The following is a 23,978-nucleotide window of genomic DNA, read 5'->3' on the forward strand; positions in this document are numbered from 1 at the left end:
ATATATATATGTTGTCACGACTAAAGAGGACAATGAAGTGAGGGACACGAGCGCAAGCTCTCTCCGAAGAGGATAAAGTTGGCGCGGCCAATTCTTCTTGGGCCTTTATTATAGAGCTTGTGTTCGTTGTTGCACCGTCGTCCTGTGTGCTGTCCTTCGCGTCTTGCGACAATGGTTGAGGTGCCGGGTACTCCCTGATGCTCGGAGCTCCTGTGCGGAGTGCAACGCCCAGTTCAAACTCGCAACGTATTACTACAGTGGAGACTCATATCCACCGCTAGCGTCGCCGGCTGTGGCGACTCAGCCCGGAGGTAATCCTCTTCGAAAACTCCCCACCAACCGGACAACCACCTAAGGAGATGGCAACCGCAGGTCCTCCTCAGGGGACTCTGCAGAATCCTCAGACTCCCAAGACATTTTATGGTGATGCTTACGAGGACGTCGAGGAATTGGCCGCGCCAACGTTATCCTCTTCGCAGAGAGACATGCTTGCTTGCGCTCGTGTCCCTAACTGCGTTGTCTTCTTTAGTGGTGACAATATATATATATATATATATATATATATGAAAGTCTGACCTTCACTTTCTCAACTAATAACCAAGCTGCATTAAGCGGAGCTAATGAAAGTAGTGTGCCGAAAGAACACTCGATTAGTGTAAACTGTATAGGAGCGCTTCCCTTGAATTTCCCGGAATGTCGTCTCTGAACGAGAAGTGCTCGCTAAGCGGAGAACAAAGCGGATACGGCTTTCGACTTTCTATCATTTTCGTTTCACTTGCTTTTATTTTCTGGCCGTGTCTCTCTGCTCCGTTCGGAAGATATATCCGTCGCGCAGTTAGGCATTGCGGGGTGAGGGTCTATCTCTCTTCCTGTGTAGGCGGACATTTCGTCGCCGACGCTCTTACCCCAAGGGCGCGACCTTGCCGTCAGCTGTGGCAGTAGGAAGTCGTGCGAGAGCATGGCGACAGCCAGTGACGTTATCGGGGCGACATCGTCTGTCTTCTCCTTCCGGCGGCGTCGAGCAGACGACGACGGCCAAGGGCGGAAGAGGTGTGCACACGTGCTTGTTGCTTATACATTGTAACGAATGATTCAAGGACATCTAAGACAACAACAATTTTTTGTGGGCTAACTTGTGCACCGCAAGTAAATAAGTTAGATAACTGCAGCGTTCCAAGCAGGAGATCAAGAAGCCACTAATCTCTACGTTAGGGGGCATAGTAGAGGTCAGTGCACGAGCCTTCCTTTTTCCTCGAGTGGCGCTTCACTTCCTCTTCTTCTGGCCACGGTCACATTTGATACGAGTGCGTGCGGCGAATGCACGTGCCATTACATGTTCGTCGTTGTTGTTCTCACTAATACGTCGTTGTCCTCTTGGAGGGCGCAAGAACCTGCGCGCATTATTTAATGACGGTTTTTGTCTTGCGGCATTATTTCCCCTCCAAGAACGCACCGTCCCGATTAGTAAAGCGGCAAAACTGTTCACAAGCTGTTGTCAATACCAAAGTGGCTACTTGTGAAATGTTAGTGGATGTATCAATGATTGCATGGATTTGGCAAGAGCTCAGTCTATGCGTTTGCCGGCATGCCGTTACAAGGCTAGATCCACCTGTAGGTAACAACCACCTCCACCCACCCTGGAAGCCTAGGGGCTGTGGCGTTGCGCTGCTGAGCTCAAGGTTGTGGGTTCGATCGCATCCGCAATGGTGGCATTTCGATGGGGGTGAAATGCAAAACAGAATACGAAAATATCGGCCAAGAATAATCCAACTGTGGCGTTGCGCTGCTGAGCTCAAGGTTGTGGGTTCGATCGCATCCGCAATGGTGGCATTTCGATAGGGGTGAAATGCAAAATGCACGTGTAGTTAGATTTAGGTGCCCATTAGGGAAATGCACGGGGTCAGAATCGACCCGGAGTCCACCCTTATGACCTGCCTCATAATCATATTGTGGGTTTTGCACGTAAGACCCCAGAATTGAATTTAACAACCGCATCCTTCTTTTATTCTGCAGTACCAGTAACTACTATGATATCTCCTGATATAATGATAACACAAGGTATAAGCTAAAACTCTTTATTGAAATATGACATATATTCTTTCCCAGTGAGAGACAGCCGAGATACTCGCAACTGCGGAAGGAGAAAGAATGGCCGGTGCGGAGGACCCGTCCGAAACACTGGACGCAGCCGAAGCCACAGCTGAAGAAGAATCCAAGATTACTGCAGAAAGGAAAAGAGGGAAGATGCGTCGGGGCCACACTGAAGATCCGGGTGCCATACAGGATGCCATAAGAGGCGGCCATACCTTCTTTGCAGATATCAGGCCACGCGGGATACCTGATCTTCGCGACTCTACTGACCTCTTCGAGATCGTACGTTTAGATAGGAGAGACACGTGGCTCGCATTCTCCTTACGTTTTGTCTCGTCATCACTTTGCCAAATAAAACAAAATTGTTGTTGGCGAACGTGTTGCGGGGATATATGTGACGCTGAAGGGGTAGCACGGCTGGGCGGGTCACAAAACCAGAGAAAAAAAGAAGCATTGCCGAGTGAAGGCCTTCTACTGTCTTATTCATGTTACCAGCCTTCTGAGTGAATTGTAAGCACGCGCATTGTGCAGTGAAAAGTAAATAAAATAAACGAGGGCATAAAAAAAAAACTACTACACGCAGCACGTGACGTCACACCAAGCCGTACAAGAGAACCACCGACCCCAGTTTCTTCATACGAAGTGCTTATATCCACTGTATCTTAGTGATGCCTTCGTTAGCCTTATCTTCAAGGTGCGCTTGCAGCACGCAAGCTCATTAGTGCGCAGGTAGACGCCTTTCTTATTGTTCCATGGTTTTCGGCTGAACTAGTTGGCGCTTACTTTCCGGGAAATCAGTAGACATCTCACTTGACAAGACGGAAGGGAGACGACACATTGCTGAACTACCAACTTCATTTTCATGACATTGGAAGGCTATATAGGAGGACACATGACACGCAGCGATGTTGATAGATGTGCGGGCATTCGCTGTTGGCCAATCTTGATGCAAATGTATTCTGTTTCCTTCTTTGTTAGGGTGATGGAACATTTTGCGCCATACTCGTCGGTGTTGTAGGCTATTCGTTGATATACAAGCAAAAAGGGGAAAGCAGCATGCGCTCACAACCGCCTATCAAAATCAAGGGCCGCATGATTGCGAAAGATTGTCTATTCATTTGTTAGTGCAGTGGACGATTGGCTTTCACAGTCATCTTGAAGGCGACAAATGTGAAACGCTTCTAGGATATCTTCACTTGACTAGAATAGCAGATGAAAATGTTCGAAATCCAGAATGCTGCCGGCAGATGGAGTAGCACACTGCGGTATAAATGGTAAAAACAGGGATAAGGTGCCTCATAAAGGCTGGCCAACGTTATGATATGAGAACCTATCTTCGTCAAAGGCCTTTGACGAAGATAGGTCCTCCCATTGAAATGTTCGCCAGCCTTTCTGAGGCACCTTATCCCTGTTTGTAACATTTATACCACAGGTGAGAAAGTTCGTGTGACAGAAAAGAGGGGTACAGCCACAGCTTTTTTTTTTTCAATGCTCCGCTAAGTTGGAATACAGTGAACAATAAAATACAACGGGTGCGTGACGAACTTGTGCACTCGAGTATGTGTCCTCGATGAGTGGCCGTCTGTCCATTGCATCGTTCGCGCAGAGTGGGCTGCGACCGCAATCGACATCGGCGCAAAGAGTGTTAAAAACTTACAGTGATGTTCACTTGGTGAACGCGGGATAAGCGCTAGCGTATGGACGTTGCAGCGTCGAAGCCCCAACGGAAAGTGCGCGAACGAGGTCGTGGACGCATCATTTATCTCGACGGTGTGACGCCCTGTGGTGGTGGCACGTTTGTAACGTCGGCCACTGCTTCGGTGTACTTCCACTTTCACAGGCCGGAATGGAGGCGGAAATTTTATTCTTTGTGTGTCCACCCTATAGAACAGTGGGAGACTGCACTGCTCCTCTCAGACCCGGATATCCAACTCCGGGTCATGCAGATGGCCGAAGATGCCGCCAAAGCGCAAGGTCTGGCTGCCGCCTGAGGAAGAAGAGGACGGGCACTTCCACGTACCTCCTCCCTAAACCCCATCTCGGACAAAATTAAGTTTGCTACTACTGCATTGGCTGAACGATGAAACCGGTGCTGCTCTTCTACTTTATTTCCATTCTTCAGCTGTGGGCACGGATAATACTGCTGTCTTGTAGCAATGGTATTTGTACGGCTAGTTTTTCAGCGTAATTGGTTTAATATAGTAAGACTTGACTGAGTGAGGCGGGGCACGGTACACGTTGTCTCCGTCTCCCCACCTTGTTTATCTTGCTTAACAGCATTGGTGATACCGTAATACCCTTATACCACTGGTGACTCGGTGGCATGTTTACCCGTAAGAAGTTAAAATGATAGACTTTGCAGGAACTATTGATATAGGCGATAGAGGCTGTAGATTCACCTGTTGAGAGCACCAATACATCCTGATACTGTGAAATGCTTCACATTCATTTATAGCGCTTATCTTGCAGTTATTAAGCACAATGTTAACATTTGCGACTTTTCCATCTGTAGACTGAAGTGCAAACTGCGGCCGGTTTATTGCTACTGACTGGACCTACATATAGCATTTTACCCACTAAAAATAACGTTCGTCAGCCTAGGTATGACGTCATTGATTGTTTACAGCAGTATACTAGGCGTTCCGCATACTCCACGAAAATCGTCCAAGTCACAACGTGATACAATTAGGCCGGCGTAGCCTTGCTTTCTGACAAATTCAACCTGAAAAAAAAAGAAACAAGACACAACAGCCAAAAAGCAAATGTTAGACATCAGAAAAGAGCAAGAAAATTGTCATAAAATATCAGGTATATAGAAAACCAGGAGTGAGTGACGCAAGTGCCCTCGAACTTGTGCGAAACTGCGTGAACACGTGCAGGTATCCAGGAAAGAAAACATTGTGGAGAGCACAAAACTTTGCCTATAGTGACTGGTGGGAATAAATGCTTTTATAGGGCCTGAATATTTTTTTGAAGAGCTCGATGAAAAACAACAACAACAACAAAAATAGAGTGAACGATAATGTTCATTAGCTGTGACCAGAATTAAAAACAGCATATATTTAAACTGAGGTTACAATTGATGTGCGACAAAAAGGATTTCACTTGACATCTTGCCTGAAATAGCTGCTACTGTCACACGAGTTCTACACAAGTGCTGTTTTAAAACCATGGCTGCTGTATGTTCTAAAGAAGAGATGCGCATATACACCGGTGTCGTCCTGCTTATACGCCCTAGTGAGCAAGTAACTTAAGGTGACGAAACTGGGTTTTCACACCGGTGTTAAGATTTTGTAATTTTGAAAAATTAGCGAATTTTAGACTATTTTCGCAAATAAATTCACTGTAGATTACTTTGTATTTATAATGCAGCATATTTTTTAACGTCGGTTTTGCGGTTGCGTAATAAGATTATTTTAGCGTTTCGTATTTACTTCATTACAGAAAACCCGAAGTGAAAGTTCTTAAGGACGTTACTCTATAATTTCAGCTCTAGAAGCACCTCCACCCTTGCGCGCACGCAAACAGAAACACGATGACCAAAGCATGCGGCCACAAGAGATTTACCCTTGTAGACACGCGTGGGTACACGCCCAGAAGCCACGCGCGTTCAACGGGCCAAACGCTTCCGCCGTTTTACCCGAATGATCCCCCGGTGCTTCGCCCACTCATCATCATTGACTTCGTCCTCTCATTCTCCTCCCGCAACGCCGCGATGAGTGCCACGGACAGCGCCAGCCTCAACGCCAGTGTCACCGTCGTGGACAGCGCCGCGGAGAAGAGGGCTCGAGCCGCTGCCATGAAACGGCAGCGGCGACAGGCCGATGGGAAAACTAATGGGAACTTGAGCCGACCCCATGGCTCCTTCGCATACTACTCAGGGTGCCCCTACGGGAAGATGGTGTAATTTTTTTTTATTTGCGCCAGCACGGGAAAAGTGGCGGTGGCCGTCTGAGGAACCATGGTGTACTCGGCGTTCAAACTCTCGCGCAAAAGTAAAGACGCGGGGTTAAATGACAGTGAACTAAACACGTTCCGTGTAGCCTTTCGAAAAATTAAATGTGTCATTATAGACCAAGTGAGCATGCTGTCCGGGGATAACTTGAACGCCATCGACGTTCGCCTCAAACAGATTACTCAACGCCTGGACGAACCGTCTGGAGTGCTGGATACGATCTTGTGCGGCGTTTTGCGTCAATTGCCGCCAGTTAGAGCCAATGATGTGTACAAGAGGTGTCGAGAACTTGGAGGACTCTTTCCTTCCTGAACTCAACACGACATATGAGTTATGACAAATAAAACATTGTGCTGTACACACGCGTTGTCACTCATTTACATGCGCGAGTGGGCAATGTCACGGGTGACTTATCCGGCAAGAACGATCCCCAGTGCTTCGCCCACTCGTCGTGATTCACTTCGTGGAGATGCGTGGATTTTTTTTGAAAGCGTAGCGTGTCTTCGACACCATTTCCGACGCGTTCATTTTTAATTTACTAACGTAAAAACCAGTCCTATAGGTACTCTTAATTACCTGAAGGCTGCAGATCACGGTTATGTACATATATTTATCGTCAAATAGGCGTGAGGTTTCCGTTGTGCTGCATAAATTAATGTTCTCGTGTATGACCCCGTGCCACCAGTGCTAGTAGCTTGGTTGTTTTTGGCCGGGTGGTTGTCGTACACGTCACCATTAAACAGCGCAAAGGAAACCTCAGGCCTACTTGAGGCAAAATATAAGTACATAACCGTGAACAACAGCGTTCTTTTAAGCAAGAATACCCATATGGCTGCTTTTTACTTTAGTACATGAAAAATGAACGCGTTAGAAATGGTTTCGAACAGACGCAGCGCAAAGAAAACCTCAGGCCTATTTGAGGGAAAATATACTGTGAGACGCGGCCGATGCGATGCCTGTATTTCCGAGAAGCCGCCCGAGTCAGAGACGAAGCACTGAACGAGACAAAAGATGATGAGTCGTATGTACAGATGACGATGAAGATATGCCCAAAATGCACTCACACTAACTGCCCCCCCCCTATCCCCATTCAGGAAAGCGGTCAGCAAGACCGCAAGCTAGAAAGGGTATAGTACGGCGAATGTAGGGTGTCAGGCGAGATACGCGAAGGATTTCCGTAGTGCGGCGGCGGCGGTCAATAGCTGAGCTGACAGGAATGACGCGGTAGTTAACGGCCGAAGTTCTTTGCAAAATGGTGCAGGGGCCGAGATATCTGTGGAGAAACTTTTCACAGAGGCCCGGTGCGCGAATAGGTGTCCACAAACGAACTTCGTCGCCTGGGCGGAACGAAGCAACGCGACGCGTCGCAGCATAGACAATTTTCCTTTTGTCCTGAATGGTAGCGGTGTTGCCGCGGGCAATTTGACGGCAGCGGGCGATGCGAGCAGCAAATTCTTAAGGAAGAGACGCGGATGGAGCAGCAGGTGCTGAAAGGAGTGTAGTGTCCAAGACGATAGACGGCGTACGACCGTACACAAGGAAGAAGGGACTGTAATTGGTTGTACGTTGGACGGCAGTATTATACGCAAACGTCACGAAAGGTACAATGGTGTCCCAGTTGGTGTGATCGGGTCGAACATACATTGCCATCATGTCGGACAAAGTTCGATGAAAACGCTCTGTAAGACCATTTGTTTGCGGATGGTACGCTGATGTTGTCTTATGGGTGGTGTCAGAGTCCTGGAGGACTTCATGAAGCACATGCGAAAGGAACGTCTTGCCGCAGTCACTGAGGAGGACACGAGGTGCGTCGTGGCGCAAAACGATAGCGTGCTCGAAAAACTCGGCGACGTCGGAGGCAGTACCAGAGCGAAGAGCAGCTGTCTCAGCGTACCGCGTTAGATGATCCACTGCGGTAACGATCCAGCGGTGATCAGCGGGCGTGAGTGGGAGGGGTCCGTACAAGTATATGCCCACAATTTCGAAGGGGGTGGACGGGCATGGTAGAGGCTGCAGAGGACCGGCTGGAAGGGATGTCGAGCATTTTCAGTGTTGGCATGACGCGCAGGAGCCAACGTATTTGGCGACAGAGGTGGAAAGGCCCGGCCAGAAACAAAGTGTTCTGATGCGGTCGTAGGTATTATGAAAGCATAAGTGGCCAGCCTTCGCGTCGTCGTGAAATGGTTCAAATACTTGGAATCGAAGTGAGCGAGGTATGACTGGTACCCATCGGTTACCGGAAGGATGGTTGATTGATCGAAATAAAGCTCCACCTTGAAGCTTAAAACGTGAAAGTTGTCGTCTTAAGCGACGGCTTGGGGGTCGTGCCAAGCCAGTTAGTCGGTCGATCAGCAAACGGCAGTATGGGTCAGTACGTTGGAGTGAGACGACGTCAGTAGATGGAAGAAAGTCAACGGAGGCAACCGACTTTCCCGGGCTACTGGGCGTGTGCTGACACGTGTGGCTAGATGGTGACGTGCAGACCGAATGTGAAGCATGGGTATTTGGAGACAGCGGGCAGCGCGACAAAGCGTCGGCATCTTGATGTTGTTTGGCGGACCTATACGTGCCAGTGTAGTCATATTCCTGCAAGCGCAGTACCCAACGGCCGAGGCGTCCAGACAAGTTTTTCAGGGACGACAACCAACAGAGAACATGATGGTCGGCAACAACTGTGAAATGGCGGCCGTAGAAGTAGGGTTGAAATTTTTGTATTGACCACACGATGGCGAGGCATTGCTGTGTTGTAATTCAGTAGTTGCGCTTAGCAGGAGAAAGAGCACGACTTGCATAAGCCACGACTTGCTCTTCACACTTCTGATTCCGCTGCAGCAGGACAGCGCCAATTCCATGCCCACTGGCACCAGTGTGTATAATAGTAGGGGCGGTTGCATCGAAATGACAGAGCACGGGCCCGGACGTGAGCAGTCGTTTGAGGGTCTGGAAGGCGGCTTCACAGTCATCCGACCACAAAAAGGACGCGCTCGAAGTCAGAAGTTTGTGTATGGAGCGGCGATGGCGGTGAAGTCATGTACAAACTGGCGGATGTAGGACGCCAGTCGTAGAAAGCTGCGGAGTTCTTTAAGTGGGGTTGGTGGCGGAAATTGCAGCACTGCAGCGATTTTATCGGGATCAGGCTGGATGCCATGTTTACTGAGGACGAGGCCCAATACCTTAATGCTTCGGCTTGCAAAGCGACACTTTTTAGTATTGAGTTGGAGACCAGCGTTTGCTAGACACGTGAGAATTGGTCTAGACGTTGTAGGTGCTGGGAGAAACTCAACGAAAAGATGACAATGTCGTCCAAGTAACAAAGGCAGGTCTTCCATTTTAAGCCACGGAGTACTGTATCTATCATAAGTTGAAACGTTGCTGGTGCATTGCACAGTCCAAAAGGCATCACGTTAAACTCGAAAAGGCCATAATGTGTAGCAAACGCAGTCTTTTCTTTATCTGGCTCATGCATTGGAATCTGCCAATATCCGGAGCGCAAGTCGAGGCTCGAGATATGCTCGGCACCTTCTAAGTTATCCAAAGCATCGTCAATACGAGGCATTGGATAAACATCCTTACGGGTAATTTTGTTCAGCGCCCTATAATCGATGCAAAAGCGCACAGAACCATCCTTTTTTTAACAAGCACAACAGGAGAAGCCCAAGGGCTTGCTGAAGGCCTTATAATGTTGCGTGTCAGCATGTCGTTCACTTGTTCTTCTATAACTTTTCGCACCGAAGGTGACACACGGTACGGGCGACGGCGAATGATGCGAGAGCCATCTGTTTCAATTCGATGAGTAGTTACCGTGGTCTGACCGAGGCCTCGGGAAGAAACGTCAAAACAAGCTTCATGCTTCATTAAATGGTGAGGAGTGCATCGGTTTGGGCCGGATTGAGATCTGCACTCAAGGTGGCCTTAATAGCACTAGTGGGGCCTTCTGCGGGCGTACAATGCGCGTAAGACGTGGCAGGCGAAACACTGACGATACATAGAGGCGCAGCGTCGGTGAGCTTGGTGACAGTAGACCCTTTCGGTGGTAGTAGTGACTCAGGAGTCGTATTAAAGGCTGTGAGGTTGGCATAGCCACTCGTGAACCGGACCAAGCAAGAAGCGATGACGAGTCCCCGAGAAATGCAGCGCTGAGAAGGTACAACCAATGCGTCTTCATCGACAATGTCTGTTGACTCAAGGGTAAGAACATGTTCTTCGTCTGGTGGGATAATAGAATCTCATGCTGCAATGAGGTTGGACACGGGGAATCGAAAACGGGAGAAGTCTCGGTGTCACTGATGTGAATCCTAGGGTCCCCGCACGAAATAGTGCAGAAGCAGCGGACAGGAAGTCCCATCCTAATATCATCTGATGAGCGCACATCGAAAGCACCGCAAGTTGCACATGATGACGAATACCGTCTACCAGAACGCGAGCTGTGCACTGCCCGGTTGGAAAGATCGGAACGTCATTGGCACCACGAAGGAGTGGACCTACATACGGCGTTTGCACTTTTCACAGACGGAAGCCCAGTTCGCGATGTATAACCGAAAAGCGGCACCAGTATCTACAAGGGCGTCGACAGAAACACCTTCCACAGAAACTGAGAGCAAATTGGCGGGGCGAGCAGGTGGAATTGGAAGAGAGAGAGAGAGAAATAACTTTATTTAGGAAAAATAGGATTAAGGGGGCCGGAGGGTGGGTCCTTAGTCCAGGACTCCAGTGGCCACCGCCACACGCCGTGCCTGGTCGAGGAGGCTCAATTGAGTCTCCAGGTCAGTCCGGGCGAGGATGGCTGCCCAAGGCTCCCTAAAGGAATTTTGTGCTAAACGGGGTGAATTTGAATTTTGGGGTCGTGATTGGCACTCCCATGTCACATGGGGCAAGGATGGCCTCCCCCCACACCAGGGGCATTGACTGGCATATCTGGTTGGCCAGATGGCATGCCATCGCCCCAGATGTGGGTAGGTGTTTGTCTGGATTTTTCTGTATAGCCGAACGTCCTCCACTGTTAATTGCGGGTTTGGCGCGGCGAGGTCTTGGCGAGAATGACGTTGATGCTCTAAGACATCGCATGCTAGTATTTGATTGTTATTTCCGATTGGGGTGTTATTCCTTGCTCGGATTGAAGTCTCGCGAGCAAGAGCGTCTGCCCCTGTGTTACCAGTGACACCAACATGCCCCGGACACCATACAATGTGATGTTCTTGTCTTAGTCGATCGCCCAAGATGTTAAGGGCGATCCTAGGGATTCTTCCGTGGAGGAAGAGTTGGCGGGCCGCCTGAGAGTCCGTAAGGACGTAGGCGGGCCTGTCTTCTCCCTCCCGTGTCTTTATTGCCAGGGCCACTGCAGCCGCCTCCGCTGTGCTGGTGCAGGCTGTGCGGACTGAAGCTGTTGTTATGGTTCTTGGAATACCGGAGGGTCCCGAAGCAGCCACGATAACGTGTCCCTTAATGTTCTGTGCTGCGTCTGTGTATATTGTGTCGGGGTTATTGCCGAATCGTTTTTCTAATTGTTTGGCTCGGGCATTACGCCTGCCTGAATGATATCTTGGGTTCATTTTTTGGGGGATGGGGGAGATCTTTAGTTTTTCTCGCATCTCCCTCGATATGTCCACTAGTTCGCTGCGGCAGTATTGTGGGTTGATCGGGTATCCCAGCTCTTCTAGGACCCTCCTGCCCGCCTGTGACATATTAAGGCGTTCTCGTTGTGTGACCATTGTCATTGCTTTGAGTTCTTCAAATGTGTTGTACAGCCCAAGAGCCTCGAGTCTCTCCGTGGATGTCCCCAGTGGTAGACCCAGGGCGGCCTTATACGCCGTGCGTATTAGGATGTCTGCCTGATCTGTCTCTTTACGGTTAAGCTCGTGATACGGGAGGCTGTAGGTAATTCTGCTTATTGCAAAAGCTTGAACTAGTCTTAGTGCGTCTGATTCGCTTAGTCCTCTCCCGTTCCGCGTAATTCTTCCTATCATTCGTGTGGTTTGTTTTACTGAATTCTTTAGAGTGTTTAGGGTATGCTCTGCTCTAGTATTGTGTTGTATCCACAGCCCTAAAATCCTCACTTTTCGGGATTCTTTAAGTGTCGAGTCTCCAAGCTTCAGTTCAGCCTTTTAAGTTTTGTTGTAATATTTTCCGTGCACCGTAATGCATTCTGATTTTTCAGGAGCACATTTCATTCCGTTCTCAGTGGCGAAATCGTGCACTATGTTTATGGCGTTTTGAAGAACTTGTTCTTTTGTTCCGATTGAGCCTTTTGTCGCCCAAAGAGAAATGTCAGCCGCATAAAGAGCAAAATGCAGATTTGGACACTTTTCCAGCCTATGGGCTAGATTATTCATCCCCAAGTTGAACAGTAGGGGTGAGAGGATGGCACCTTGTGGTGTGCCCCTATTTGGCATATTGAAAGCGCCGGATCGGGTTTCTCCTATGCCGATAGTAGCAGTTCTATTCCCCAAGAAAGATTTGATATAATTGTAAGTCTTTTCACCGCACCTAGTTTTCTCAAGTTCTTTCAATATTAATTCGTGCGCGATGGTATCGAATGCGCTTTTGAGGTCTAGGGCCGCTAGTAAATGTTCACTACCTGTTGGAATGTGGCTCAGTACCTCTTCCTTCAGTCTTAGGAATAAATCTTGTGTCGATAAGTGTGGCCTGAAGCCATACATATAGTTTGACAAGAGGTTATTGTCTTCTATATAGTTTCTAAGTCTTGTGTGAAGGACTCGCTCAAAAAGTTTTCCCAGGCAAGACGTGAGTGAGATCGGCCTGAGGTTTTGTATGTTACAAGCCTTGCCGGGTTTAGGTATCAAAATTATTTCTGCCTCTTTCCACTGCTCTGGAATTTTCCCGGTTGGCCATACCTCTCTGTTAAAGTATTCAGTTAGTTTCTTAATTTGTTCATGATTTATGTTCCGTAGCATTGCATTAGTTAACCGATCCTTTCCAGACGCTGTATTTTTCTTAGCTGCCTGGGTTGCTGCAAAGAGCTCTGCTTCCGTTATGGGGGCGTCCAAAATTTCGTTCGGGGCCCATCGTATGCTTTCGAGTATGACTGAATAATTGGTTCCCCTATGTATCTTTCTTTCAGTTTGGCTATGAGTTCGCCTTCTGTGCCCTGGAATTCTCCCACTATGGTTGCAAGGGCGCGTGATGATTCTGATTTTGTTGCTGCTAGGTCTAACATACTTCTAAGTATGTTCCAGGTTTTCTTTGTGGTGAGGTTTCCCCTTAGGAAATCACTGAGCTGCAGCCAATTTTCTGTTTCTCGTTTCTGTGCGTAATCATTTGCTTCTTGTGCAATTACCTCTATTCTTGCTCTGAGTTTTCTGTTAAGCCTTTGACGCTTCCAGCGTTTTGTGAGGCCTCTTCGGCAGTCCCATAAGTGCAATAAATGTGGGTCTACGGCTGGGTGTTCCACCGTCAGAGTGATGCTCTTGGAGTTAGTCGAGTGTGCTGTTCGCACTTCTTCCGACCACTGGTTGATATCTTCTATCTGCCCTTCTGCAAAGAGATACTTTCTAAATTTTTCCCAATCGGTTATGTTGGCTGCTCCAAGCTGTCTACGGATTTTTGGTGACGAGGTTGATAGACTGACAATATAATGGTCACTGCCTAGTGTTTCACTAGGTTCTTCCAAGACGCTGCCTCTATGTTTTTGGTAAACGTCAGATCGGGATAAGTGTCTAAACTCACACTGTTCCCCAGTCTAGTAGGCGCTAGCGACAGCGTTTCTAGTTTTAGGTCGAACTTGTCCGCGACCTGCACCAACCTGGTGCCCTTTGGTGAATCCCTTACGTATCCCCAGTGCGAGTGGGGTGCATTGAAGTCACCGGCAATAATTAATTTATCTTTGTGATTCATTTTACCAATTGTTAATTCAATGATGTTCTCCAAATCTGTGCCTTTTTCTTTGGGGGGGCAGTATATATTAACAATGAAAAATTTAGGTTTCCCCCTCTTTTTCGTGTGAATTTCAATAATTTGGTGATGAGTTGAGCCTTCAAGGGGCTCATGAATACTAGTTGCGATGTTCTTTCTCACAAACGTCGCTACTTTCGAATGCTTGGGGTCCTGATATGTATAGTAATCCCGTAGCTTTACCGGCTCATTTCCTACCTCTTGGAGACAGATTATATCTGGCCGGGTTAACGATGTATTAATGAATTGTTGTAGGGCTGCTGCCCTCTTTTGGTAGGTGCGGCAGTTCCAGTGCCAAATTTCGATGTTTTCCTCCAATACCCGTGATCTATTGGCCATGTGGGGTCGATAATTCATTATCGGAAGAGTCGGAGACTACTACATTTTTCGTTTTGCGTGGTTGTGGAGTCCCGGGGTTATCCCCGGCTCTTTTCCTTTTAATTTGCCGTAGATTGGTGATGGATTTCTCCACGTAAGTTTTAAGATTTTGAAATTCATTAAACATCTGTTGTTGGAAGTTTTGTACTCCCTGCAGCTGTTGAACTAATTGTTGCAACATTTGCTCTGTTGAATTTGTTTTAGGCTCTGCTGTGTTACTCTCCGCGCCACCCGTTGTGGAAGAGTTCGCGATTGCTGTTTTGTCTAATAGTTGTTTAAGAGACGCGATCTCCTTTTTGAGCTCCGACAAGCTCTCTTTGAGTGCGCGGTTTTCCGCTATCACTCTTTGATATGCTATATTGGATGTTATGGGAGCCTGCGGTTTTGCCACCTCCGCCCAACTCACCCTGGGACCCTTGTCCTCCTCTCCCTGCCCGGGCGCGTGTCTCCCTGCGGCACCGGCCTTCTGGATCCTGGGAATGTGGTTTGGGTAAGGGAAAAGAGTTTGTTCGGATGCACTGATGCTTGGTCTTGATTTGGAGTTGGATCTTGATTTTGAGTTGGATCTTGATTTGGGTAGATTCTTATAGTCTATGTCAGGTCTTTGTCTTGATCTCGATCTGGAACTTGATCTGGATTGGTGTCCCTCCGGCGATGGAGATCTTGTTCGTGAGGTTCTGCCTGGTAGCCTTGGCCGCATGTCGTCCTCCGATTCGGTGTCGTCCGTCACGAACCATCTATGTTTTCGCGAGGTTTTTGAGTGCCCTTGTTTTTGTTTGTTTGGGATTGGTTTCGTTGGTTTTAGTCGTTTAGCGCATTCTTTTGCTCCTGTTAGATGGTCTCCTCCGCATGATGCGCATTTTGGGGCACAGTCATGGTTGGGGTCGGGCTCTTGTATCCCGCATCTGTGGCATACAGGAAGGCTGGGGTTCGGGCAGACGTCGGTCCTATGCCCTATTTGGCAACACATTTTACATGTTTGGATTGTATTTTTGTAAGGGAAGCAGGTCAACTCACCCCCTTATAATACACTTGCCTGGGAAGAATATTGCCATAAAATGTAATAACGGCTGTCTTTGATTCCCCGAGCATTCTTGCGTAGATGATTTCTACTCCTTGAGTTCTTATTCGTAAGTTGTTTTTCAGCTCCACGGGGTCCGTCTTTGGTTGCAGTCCATGTATAACACCTTTGAGCGTTCCTTCTCCGGTTGCAACATAAGCGTTTATATCGTGCACCTTGCCGTTAAGGCTGATCGAAGTTAGTTTTCGGACCTTTTCCGCCATTTCTTGTTCCGGTGTCGATACTATAAAGATATTAGATCCTGGCTTTCGGCGTAAGAGAAATTTTTCACCACTGACCTGGCCTCCGCTCGCTTTGGTAACGGCTTCGGCTAGTTGGGGGCTGGTGAAATCCCTTATGGCGAGTCCTTTGTGTGGTCTGACAATCACTTTAAAATCTTCTTTGGGTAGCGGCGGCAGCTTCTTGTAGATTGGTGTCTTCTTAGTGAAGGGACTGGTTCCTGCGGTCTGATGCGCTGCTCGCAGTTCTCCACTGACCTGACCCGATCCCTTTGTTTGATTCTTCTTCTGTTTAGCTTGCTCTTTCCTTTGGCGAAGTGTTAATACAGTGTGCCAGTCTCCGTCTTCTTGTGTTTTGTTCGGTTCTCTGCCATTCGATGCAGTCGAAGGACCCGCGGTCACCAAAATGCCCGCACTGGGATCCCCTTCTTCTTGATAATCCATTACATCACGCTCAGAGTCCGTTTTGGGCTCAGGCGCCTTCGATGATGTGTTCAACGTCGTCGTTGTATTTGCAGCGTCGCTCGAGCCCCGCACGCTCGACATCGCGACACACGGCACGTGCGCCGCCGGTGCCGGCGTTCCAGCCTCAGCTGCCTGCCCGTTGTGGTCAGAACAGTTCGAGTACAATTTCACAGTAAATATTGGGTGAACACTCACAAGTCTTGTGTCTCCTGGTTCCTTGGAAGTTGACGAATCAGGTCGTGTCCGTAGCTTCCATGTTTGGTCTCAGAAAACGGCTTGCACAAGCGTTTTTGTCAGAGCGCAATCACACTCAGTCAGCGTTCGTCGGAGCACGCGCTCTCTCCCCGAATTGGAAGAGTCCGATACGATGCAGTTTCTTGTCCTAAAACTGCAGCCTCTAGTTTTCCGAACGGGTGTCCACAACATGGGAAGCTGCACGCAAGGGCGATGAGGAACGGCGGTAAGCTGAAGGAGAGCGACACCGGGGCGAGCGGGATGCTCAAGCCATGTCCTGGGAAGGTGAAGGAGAGCGACCAGAAGAGGTTGTGTACGGTCCAGGAACGTACGAATCTAACCCTGGTGTCCCGTCTCGCTCAAAGGTGTCGTAACCTCGCCTTTCATCTGGGTGAGGCCCGGGAGCGTAAGAGTTAAACCTAGGTGCGCTGTCTCGCTCAAAGGTAGCATAGCCCCGCCTTTCACCTTGCTAAAGCCGATGGCAGAAGCGAGAATTGTGGCCGCGCATACCGCTGTAGAAACAAACAGGGCGCGATGACCGCCACGGATAGTAGTACGGCTGTGCAGGAGTATTCGCTGCCAGCGAAGCTAGGGGGTCGCGGTAAGCTTCAGCAGGTGGAAACTGAACGGTCGAGGGAGGCCGGGAGGCAATGTCGACATAACTTGGTGGACGAAATGGTGCAGTAGACTTGTCCATTTGGACGTTTGTCATCGACGCCAGTTTGTCCTTGATGATGTCACGCAGTCCAGAAGGCGCGGGGCGAACGGTTGCAAGCGTCGCAGGTCCAGAAAGATGGCCGTGAAGTTCCTCCTTGATGAGAATGCGTATCAGGGTTCGCAGCTCAGCATCACCGTTGAGACGAGGGTCGCAAGAAGCGCGTGGCAGGCGAATAGACTGGAGCGTGTCTAGACGTTGGCACGCCGTGACGATATCACCAACGCAGTTTGGGTTCTGCATGACGAGAGTATTAAAGGCGACCGTGTTGATGCCCTTCAGTATGTGGCGAACGCGGTCAGCTTCCGCCATGTCACTCTGTGCGCGGTGGCAGAGAGCGAGGACGTCCTCAATGTAGGATGTATAGGAGTCGTCCTGTTCTTGTATGCGCGTTGCCAGCTTCTGTTTCGCGACTTCGGAGCGTCCAGAGGACATGCCGAATATCTGGCGAAATTGCTGGGTGAATGATGGCCTGTCCGAAAAGTTACTTTCGTGGTTCAAAAACCACGTCTTCGCAAATTCGGTTAAGTAAAACGCGACATACCGCAATTTGTGCCTGTCGTCCCAATGGTTGACGTCGCTGGCTCTGTTGTAGTGATCAAGCCAATCTTCCACGTCGTCGCCGCGGAGGCCGGCAAAGACGGGAGGATCTCGGTGTTTGGTGTTAACCGTCCAGGTAGGCCCAGCTGGCTGAGCAGAGGTGGTAGCAGCACTGGTGGATGGATTGGTTTCTGCCATCACCGTGTTAGGCGAGAGCACACGACGACCGGATCCGAGCTCCAGGGGAATCGGGAAAGTAAGAGGAAGTGGGAATCGAAGCACACTCCACCACTTGTGAGACGTCGGCCGATTCGATGCCTTTATTTCCGAGCAGCCGCCCGAGTCAGAGACAAAGCACCGCACGAGACAAAAGATGATGATGAGTCATTTGTACAGATGACGACGATATGCCTAAAATGCGCTCACAATATTTACATAACCGCGATCCGCAGAGTTCATTTAATTAAGAATACACACAGGACTTGTTTTACGTTAGTAAATGAAAAATAAACGCATAAGAAATGCTGTTGAAGAGGCGCTACGCGGTAAAAACGAGCCGACTGAAGCCACGGCTCTGTAGCCGGCATTAAGCCAAGAGTAATAAAAGGTACCAACAAATGGCACGAGACCAGCGCGAACGCGGGAAACTTGAATTCAGCAAAACCTCCGTTGCATCCACCATGAGAGGAGTGAGAAGGGAGGGGAAGCTCGTGAGGGTGGGGAGGGAGAAAGGAGGGGGTGTGACGTATCAGGGGCGGCTGAAGACGGTCGTCTTCTGCTGAAGAGAAGCCAGCAGATATGCGGCCACTTTTTTCGCGTTTTGGTAGCCCAGGAAGGAATGTTGTCTTTAAACAGGTCCTAGGGCCTTCACATTTTGATATAAAACGGCTTAAATTGCTCCTGTGAAGATCTCTTCCTAGCAATGCATTTGTGTTTAAAGTGAAGCCGAATTTAAGGGGACCAGTGCAAACTTGGTCTTTGTAAGCTGGTTTTCGCACGTTGTGTGTTGCAGTGAAGCCTACTCATAAAGAAACAGGTGATGCGAACAGAGCCCGATAACGCTGTCGCGTTTCACTCTTAACGGCGAAGCTTAAGCGTCCCCCAATCTTTGCTTTGGATATAGGCACAAACGCAACCGCGAGTCTTTCGGGAGGCGAATGAGTGCAATATCTGTACATAGACAACAGATATCGTGAGTGTATTTCTATATAAGGGTCACACCTCGAAGTAGGCGTATGTCGTGTTGCTCTTGAGGAAGGCACCCTTTTCCGGCCTGTTGAAGAGGTAGATAGGCGCGTGCAGGGTGGTGTTCTCTGGGAACGCGAGCCTGTACACACGCCCGAAGAAGGCCACGCCTACTACCAACTTCCGTTTCGAGGCTCCGCGGTCCAGCAGCGCCTCAAGACCCTGTTCCTGTGCGAAAACATGTAAGAGCTGAGAACGTTTCGCCGAAAGTGCGGCAAACGAGCGGATGAGACTTCCATTCGGTGAATTACGGTGAAACATGGAACGTGCCTTTCACGATGCCGTAGTTCAGCCCGTCGAAATCGCGGTAAACTGCCATGGACGAACTATTCTGTAGCATTCATGTGGTTGTGTGTATGAGGCATACTCGCTATACGTCATAGGGAGCGGAGAAATAGGTGTTATTTGTCATAGCGCGCTCGGTGCAAACTATTTGCCTGCAGAAGCAGTGTATAGCACTGTCAGGCAACGAAAATAAATTATAAATAATTCGACATCATTGCGACCTGGTTATACCCGTGCCTAGTCGCTTAAGAGAGTGGTGTTAACGACAGACAGAGCAACTTCGGCACGGGCACAGTCAATGACGGCACGGTGGCGCGACAGAAAGTCCCATCCCAGGATGACATCATGGGAGCAGGAAGGCAGAACAAGGAACTCAATTGTGTAAACTACGTCCTGAATAACGATCCTAGCGGCTGAAGGTTCGATGGGCTCCGTGGTGGCAGTACGAAGTACAAGGCCAGAAAGTGCACAAGCCTGTATGACCGCCTGTGATGAAAATCAGCTATGAACGCTTGACTGTACATGTGCAAGGTGTGAACTGTGAACTTCTCTCTTCCTTCTCCTCTTTCAATCCCTTCTCCCCCTTCCCCAGTGCAGGGTAGCCTACCGGGCTCAGCCTGGTTAACCTCCCTGCCTTTCCCCTATGACTTCTCTCTCTCTCTCTGTCCTAATCTTACGGCAAAGAGTCTCACGTATGACGGAAACCGCAGTGCCTGTGTCGATGAGTGCGAATGTAGCGGCTCCTTCAACCTGTATTTCTATAATACTCTCTTAACTCTCTCTCTTAAGATGATATGGGGTTTATTGGCGTTAGGTCCAGCTCAAAGAGCACCCGAGCAGTTCCAGCCCAACGCCAGCGCGAGGCAAAACCAGCGACACCGATCCGTTCGGCTTTCTCTCCCTCACTTCAGCAGCCATGCGACCACAGCGACGCTTGTGCTCACTTCGTCATTACAGCAGTAATAGTGTTTCACGCTTACCAGATTGAGCTGCAGGACATCGGCTTGGTCGAAGGTTCTGGGGTGGAGAGGACTATGAATGTCAGCTCTGCCGTTCCTGTATCCTCTAAGGCCGTAACCTATGACTTTCAACCAGTCAAGGTATCTGGAATGTATTGACGAAACAGTGAATCAAACATTGGCCTATTAACTCATGTTATAAACACCAATGCGCGTACGCACATTACTGGTATTATTATTCATACACAAAATTTCTAGTACAGAGCTTCCAATGTTCCAATTACCTTGTAACATCTAAAAATCAGAGAGAACATTGCTAAATGGAACAAAACTCAATATCTTCGGTAATGTGTTTCATATAATGGCGCTGTTCGCTTTTTTTTGTAAGAGTGCGCTATGGTTGGTTGAAGGGAAAATTCATCATACCTTAATACTCGCATACGTCCCTAACTTAAACACCATTTCCCGATTATGTGGCTCTGATTAAAATTCATCTTGCAGTAAAACAGCGCGCCAAAATGAGGACGGGTAGAATAAGAGACACGCACCCCAAATGGTGATTAAAAACTTTGCCGTTTGAGCTTCAATGGTTAAGGAACTTACAAAGGAATACGACAAATTTTTTGTTAAACACATGATTTCGTGCATTGACAGCAAGCAATTTGGACTCCTCAAACTTTCAGTTTCGGATTTCACTGTTCGTCGAACTTGACATAGTATAGGCATTTCCGCAAAGAGTGTCCCACAGTGACGCTAGGCAACATACCATGAAAAGAAAACACAGGGGAACTTCGTTATAGAGAAACTACTTCGTCCGAAAAATATTCGCGTAATCATTATCCATCCTATACGCCCATTGCTATGTTACTACCTTGCGCTCATGTAATACACTTACTATGGAGTCTTCAAGACAAACAATGACGATGAAGATAACCAGTGGTTCCTATTTTTGCCGATGCATCAGGTGAAAAAAAAAAGGTCTAGCCACAATAAAGCAACTCTGCAAGTGTGCGCGCTTTATTACAGACATGATCAGATATTGGTAACAGTGAAGTTCCGAAGTAACGTTGTTTGGGCGTCCAGTAATCGCAACAACGCAATAATCGGCACAGTATGTGGCCATCGTTCCAGTGTTTTTCTCGTTTAGTGCACCTCTACATTAAGAGATGTGGGTATCTGAGCATTGCTTGGGTGTTCAGCCAAGTCGTGGAAATCCGCACTGTGCATTTGATGGTGAAGGGCACTGAATATTATTTCATCGCAAATGCCCCTATCTGACGCATTTGGTTGTGGTCATTGTTGGGGGTTCACCGAAGCGCTACATAACTTCTTCAAATATGTAAAACTTATTTGTACACATGTCATTTCAAAGTAGTTTCACACCGAGCCCCTATCAACGAAGCCATAGTGACTTATTGTGAGCGTAGACGTCCCCTGTTTTCATCTAACAATAAGCAATAGTTCGCTAGAACACAGTTTGCTAGGAAGCAGCGATTTCGTGGATCGCTTTCAACGGGTCATAACTTACCAATGTATGTTAAGCGGCGCTATTTCGTCGTTAAAGTACGGTAAGTCTTGACAACCCGGTACGGTAATGCTTGTTTAACAAAGGCTTGCCCCTGCTTTTCCTGCACTCCACCGCTATTGGTTCAAGCAAGCGCAGGCGGCTGCGTGAGGTTCCTCCAGCCGTGACTACTTGCAGCCACTGAGGTTGCATATTGGCCGACAAACTTAAAGATTAGTCGGCCAGCTGGCACATTTCTTATAAATGAAGTGCAAATGTAAACATGGACAGGGAAAAGTACGTAGGATCTGTTACTAATTGCATAGTTTAGTTTCAGCAGAGCCACACGTGAGGCGCCATCGAGGCCTATAGATATACCGTCTACTGAGCGTTAGTTGATATTGTCAAGGGGCAATTACCACGTGAAAAACAATAGGTCAGGCGTTCTGAACAGTGGAAATTGAGTTCCCTTGTAAATAAATAGAGAAACTAAGCCGGGGTACATGGCACACATATAAGTCTGTGCCCTTGAGTGTGCGCCCTACACTGTTTCCCTGTATTGTTACATGTGCCAACGAGCCCAGATTATTTCCGGTTGTTTTGCTCCCGATGTTATGAAGACCCAATATCTACTGCAGCGGCGTACAAGGACAAAGGCCCACACGAGAGAAAGTGCTTAGAGTTGTCTGAATATGCACACCCCAGCCCACATACTTCGAGTGTTTAATTGTGCACTAGAATCTCTACAGGCTACTTATGCAGTTTCTTTGCGATGAATGCGTGCACGCATTTATTTATCTGTAAAGTGCTATGCGCTAACCCGTCAGATGAAGAAAAAACGTGACGCACAATCAGCATACCTGTCGATTGCCGGTGTGTCGTATCCTTCATCCAGTATGTGCTGGTCAATTGGAACGGCAGCTGTAAGCAGAAGCTTGTGCCCTTTGAATGCAGTGTATAATTCCTGCGTGGAAAGTAGTCTTTATATAGGAAACACCAGTGCACACTTTTGAGCTCGCACTTAATGAAGAAATACGCGCGCGAAGACAGGGCCGAATTCTCAAATAAACAGGCACCGAATTCACTAGGATTTTTGTTCGTGAGTGTTCTTTGCCGCTGGTCGTATGCCCTCACTAATATTATTATGGTCAACATCGGCATTGGCTGAAATTCGTTCTTACGAACAGCGTAAGACATCATTGTTAATACGGGCCCGTATTCACGATGAAGTTCTTACGCAAGAATATTTCGCCTAATCAGATGCCTGCCAATCTTGATGTCGGACATATTATTAGCGATCGAAGGCAGTCAGCCAGTGACAAACACTTAACAACGAAGGAATTTGTGAATTTGAACACAGGGTCTGTAGTCACAAATAAGCTATTACGCTAGAATTGCTCGTAAGAACAAAGTCCAGCCAATGTCGACACTCAACAGATCATTAGTGAAGGTGGCATATCAATGCCATTGAGCACTTACGAACGAAAAGCTTTTTTAGTCGGGGCCCTGGTCATTTCCCCAAGGACTCGAAATGTCAAAGCACATCATAGCAGGCATTATTGTTCTTTTACTGAGATGTGCAGCTCGCCCTAACAGGGCTATCACGGATTGTCGGGGTGTTATGTATTATCGAGCTTTTTTCCTGCATAGGCTCCTGGAGCACAAGCTAGTATGCAATGTTAATGTGAGGTGCACGATGTTCATGGCAAAAATGTGACTATAAACGAAGACGCCTCTTTTCAAAAGCACCAGGTTGTTGCCGCGCGGAGTTATAATCTCAAGCACTGTGCAGTTAGTAAAACCCAAACTATGCTCGTGATGGAAGCTTAGGCATGTGTCCTTTAACTTTCCGTTGACGCTCCTGGTTGACCGCCACATGTAGGCAAAGCGTGGTTATTTTTATTGCACATACATTTCCTTAGATACTGTTTCTTTATGGTTTATTCGTGCACTATGTAAGTGAACTCTTTGTGCTCCTTCGGCTAACTTGCCTTACTTAATGTGATGAATGGAACATGTTGACTTTCTGACCTCCAAGAGTCTGACGACGTTGATCTTGTCAGTCCCGTTGTGGTCTCGGTGAACCACTCCAGGAAACATCCAGAAAATGTCAAGGCCGTCGAAGCCGTTGCTCAGGAGCGTTTGGACAGTGTGGTTGATGAAAGCTCTTCGCCGGGTCATCGTACTAGCCATGGACGATATCACTTGGGCTCGGCTGTTTTTCCACCCTCCGATTGAAAGGAGCGTCTTCAATCGCGGGAACTTGGTCTTCAGCTGAGCAAACTCTGTAAAGTTGACTAAAAGGTAAAGCAAGTGTTTAACATGAGCTCTGCGTGAACTTATTAGCGAAAAAAATGTGAATGTGAGCAATGCGCTAGATCAGCAATTCTACGCATGTTT

General features: G+C 48.2%; 1 protein-coding gene across 1 annotated transcript in view; it reads right to left on the bottom strand.

The window, feature by feature from the left end:
• The window catches only part of LOC119459049 (endochitinase), a 177,606-nt gene extending 153,928 nt beyond the window's left edge, over positions 1-23,678 (bottom strand). The window contains exons 1-4 of the mRNA XM_049671566.1: positions 23,610-23,678; positions 22,439-22,542; positions 20,096-20,219; positions 18,807-18,998 (exon numbers count right to left, since the gene is read on the bottom strand). Coding sequence (XP_049527523.1) covers positions 18,807-18,998; positions 20,096-20,219; positions 22,439-22,542; positions 23,610-23,678 — 489 coding nt within the window. The remainder of the gene's footprint in view (positions 1-18,806; positions 18,999-20,095; positions 20,220-22,438; positions 22,543-23,609) is intronic.
• Positions 23,679-23,978: the final 300 nt, after the last annotated feature.

The sequence above is a fragment of the Dermacentor silvarum genome, chromosome 7 (genome assembly GCF_013339745.2).
Source record: "Dermacentor silvarum isolate Dsil-2018 chromosome 7, BIME_Dsil_1.4, whole genome shotgun sequence".
Lineage (NCBI taxonomy): Eukaryota > Metazoa > Arthropoda > Arachnida > Ixodida > Ixodidae > Dermacentor > Dermacentor silvarum.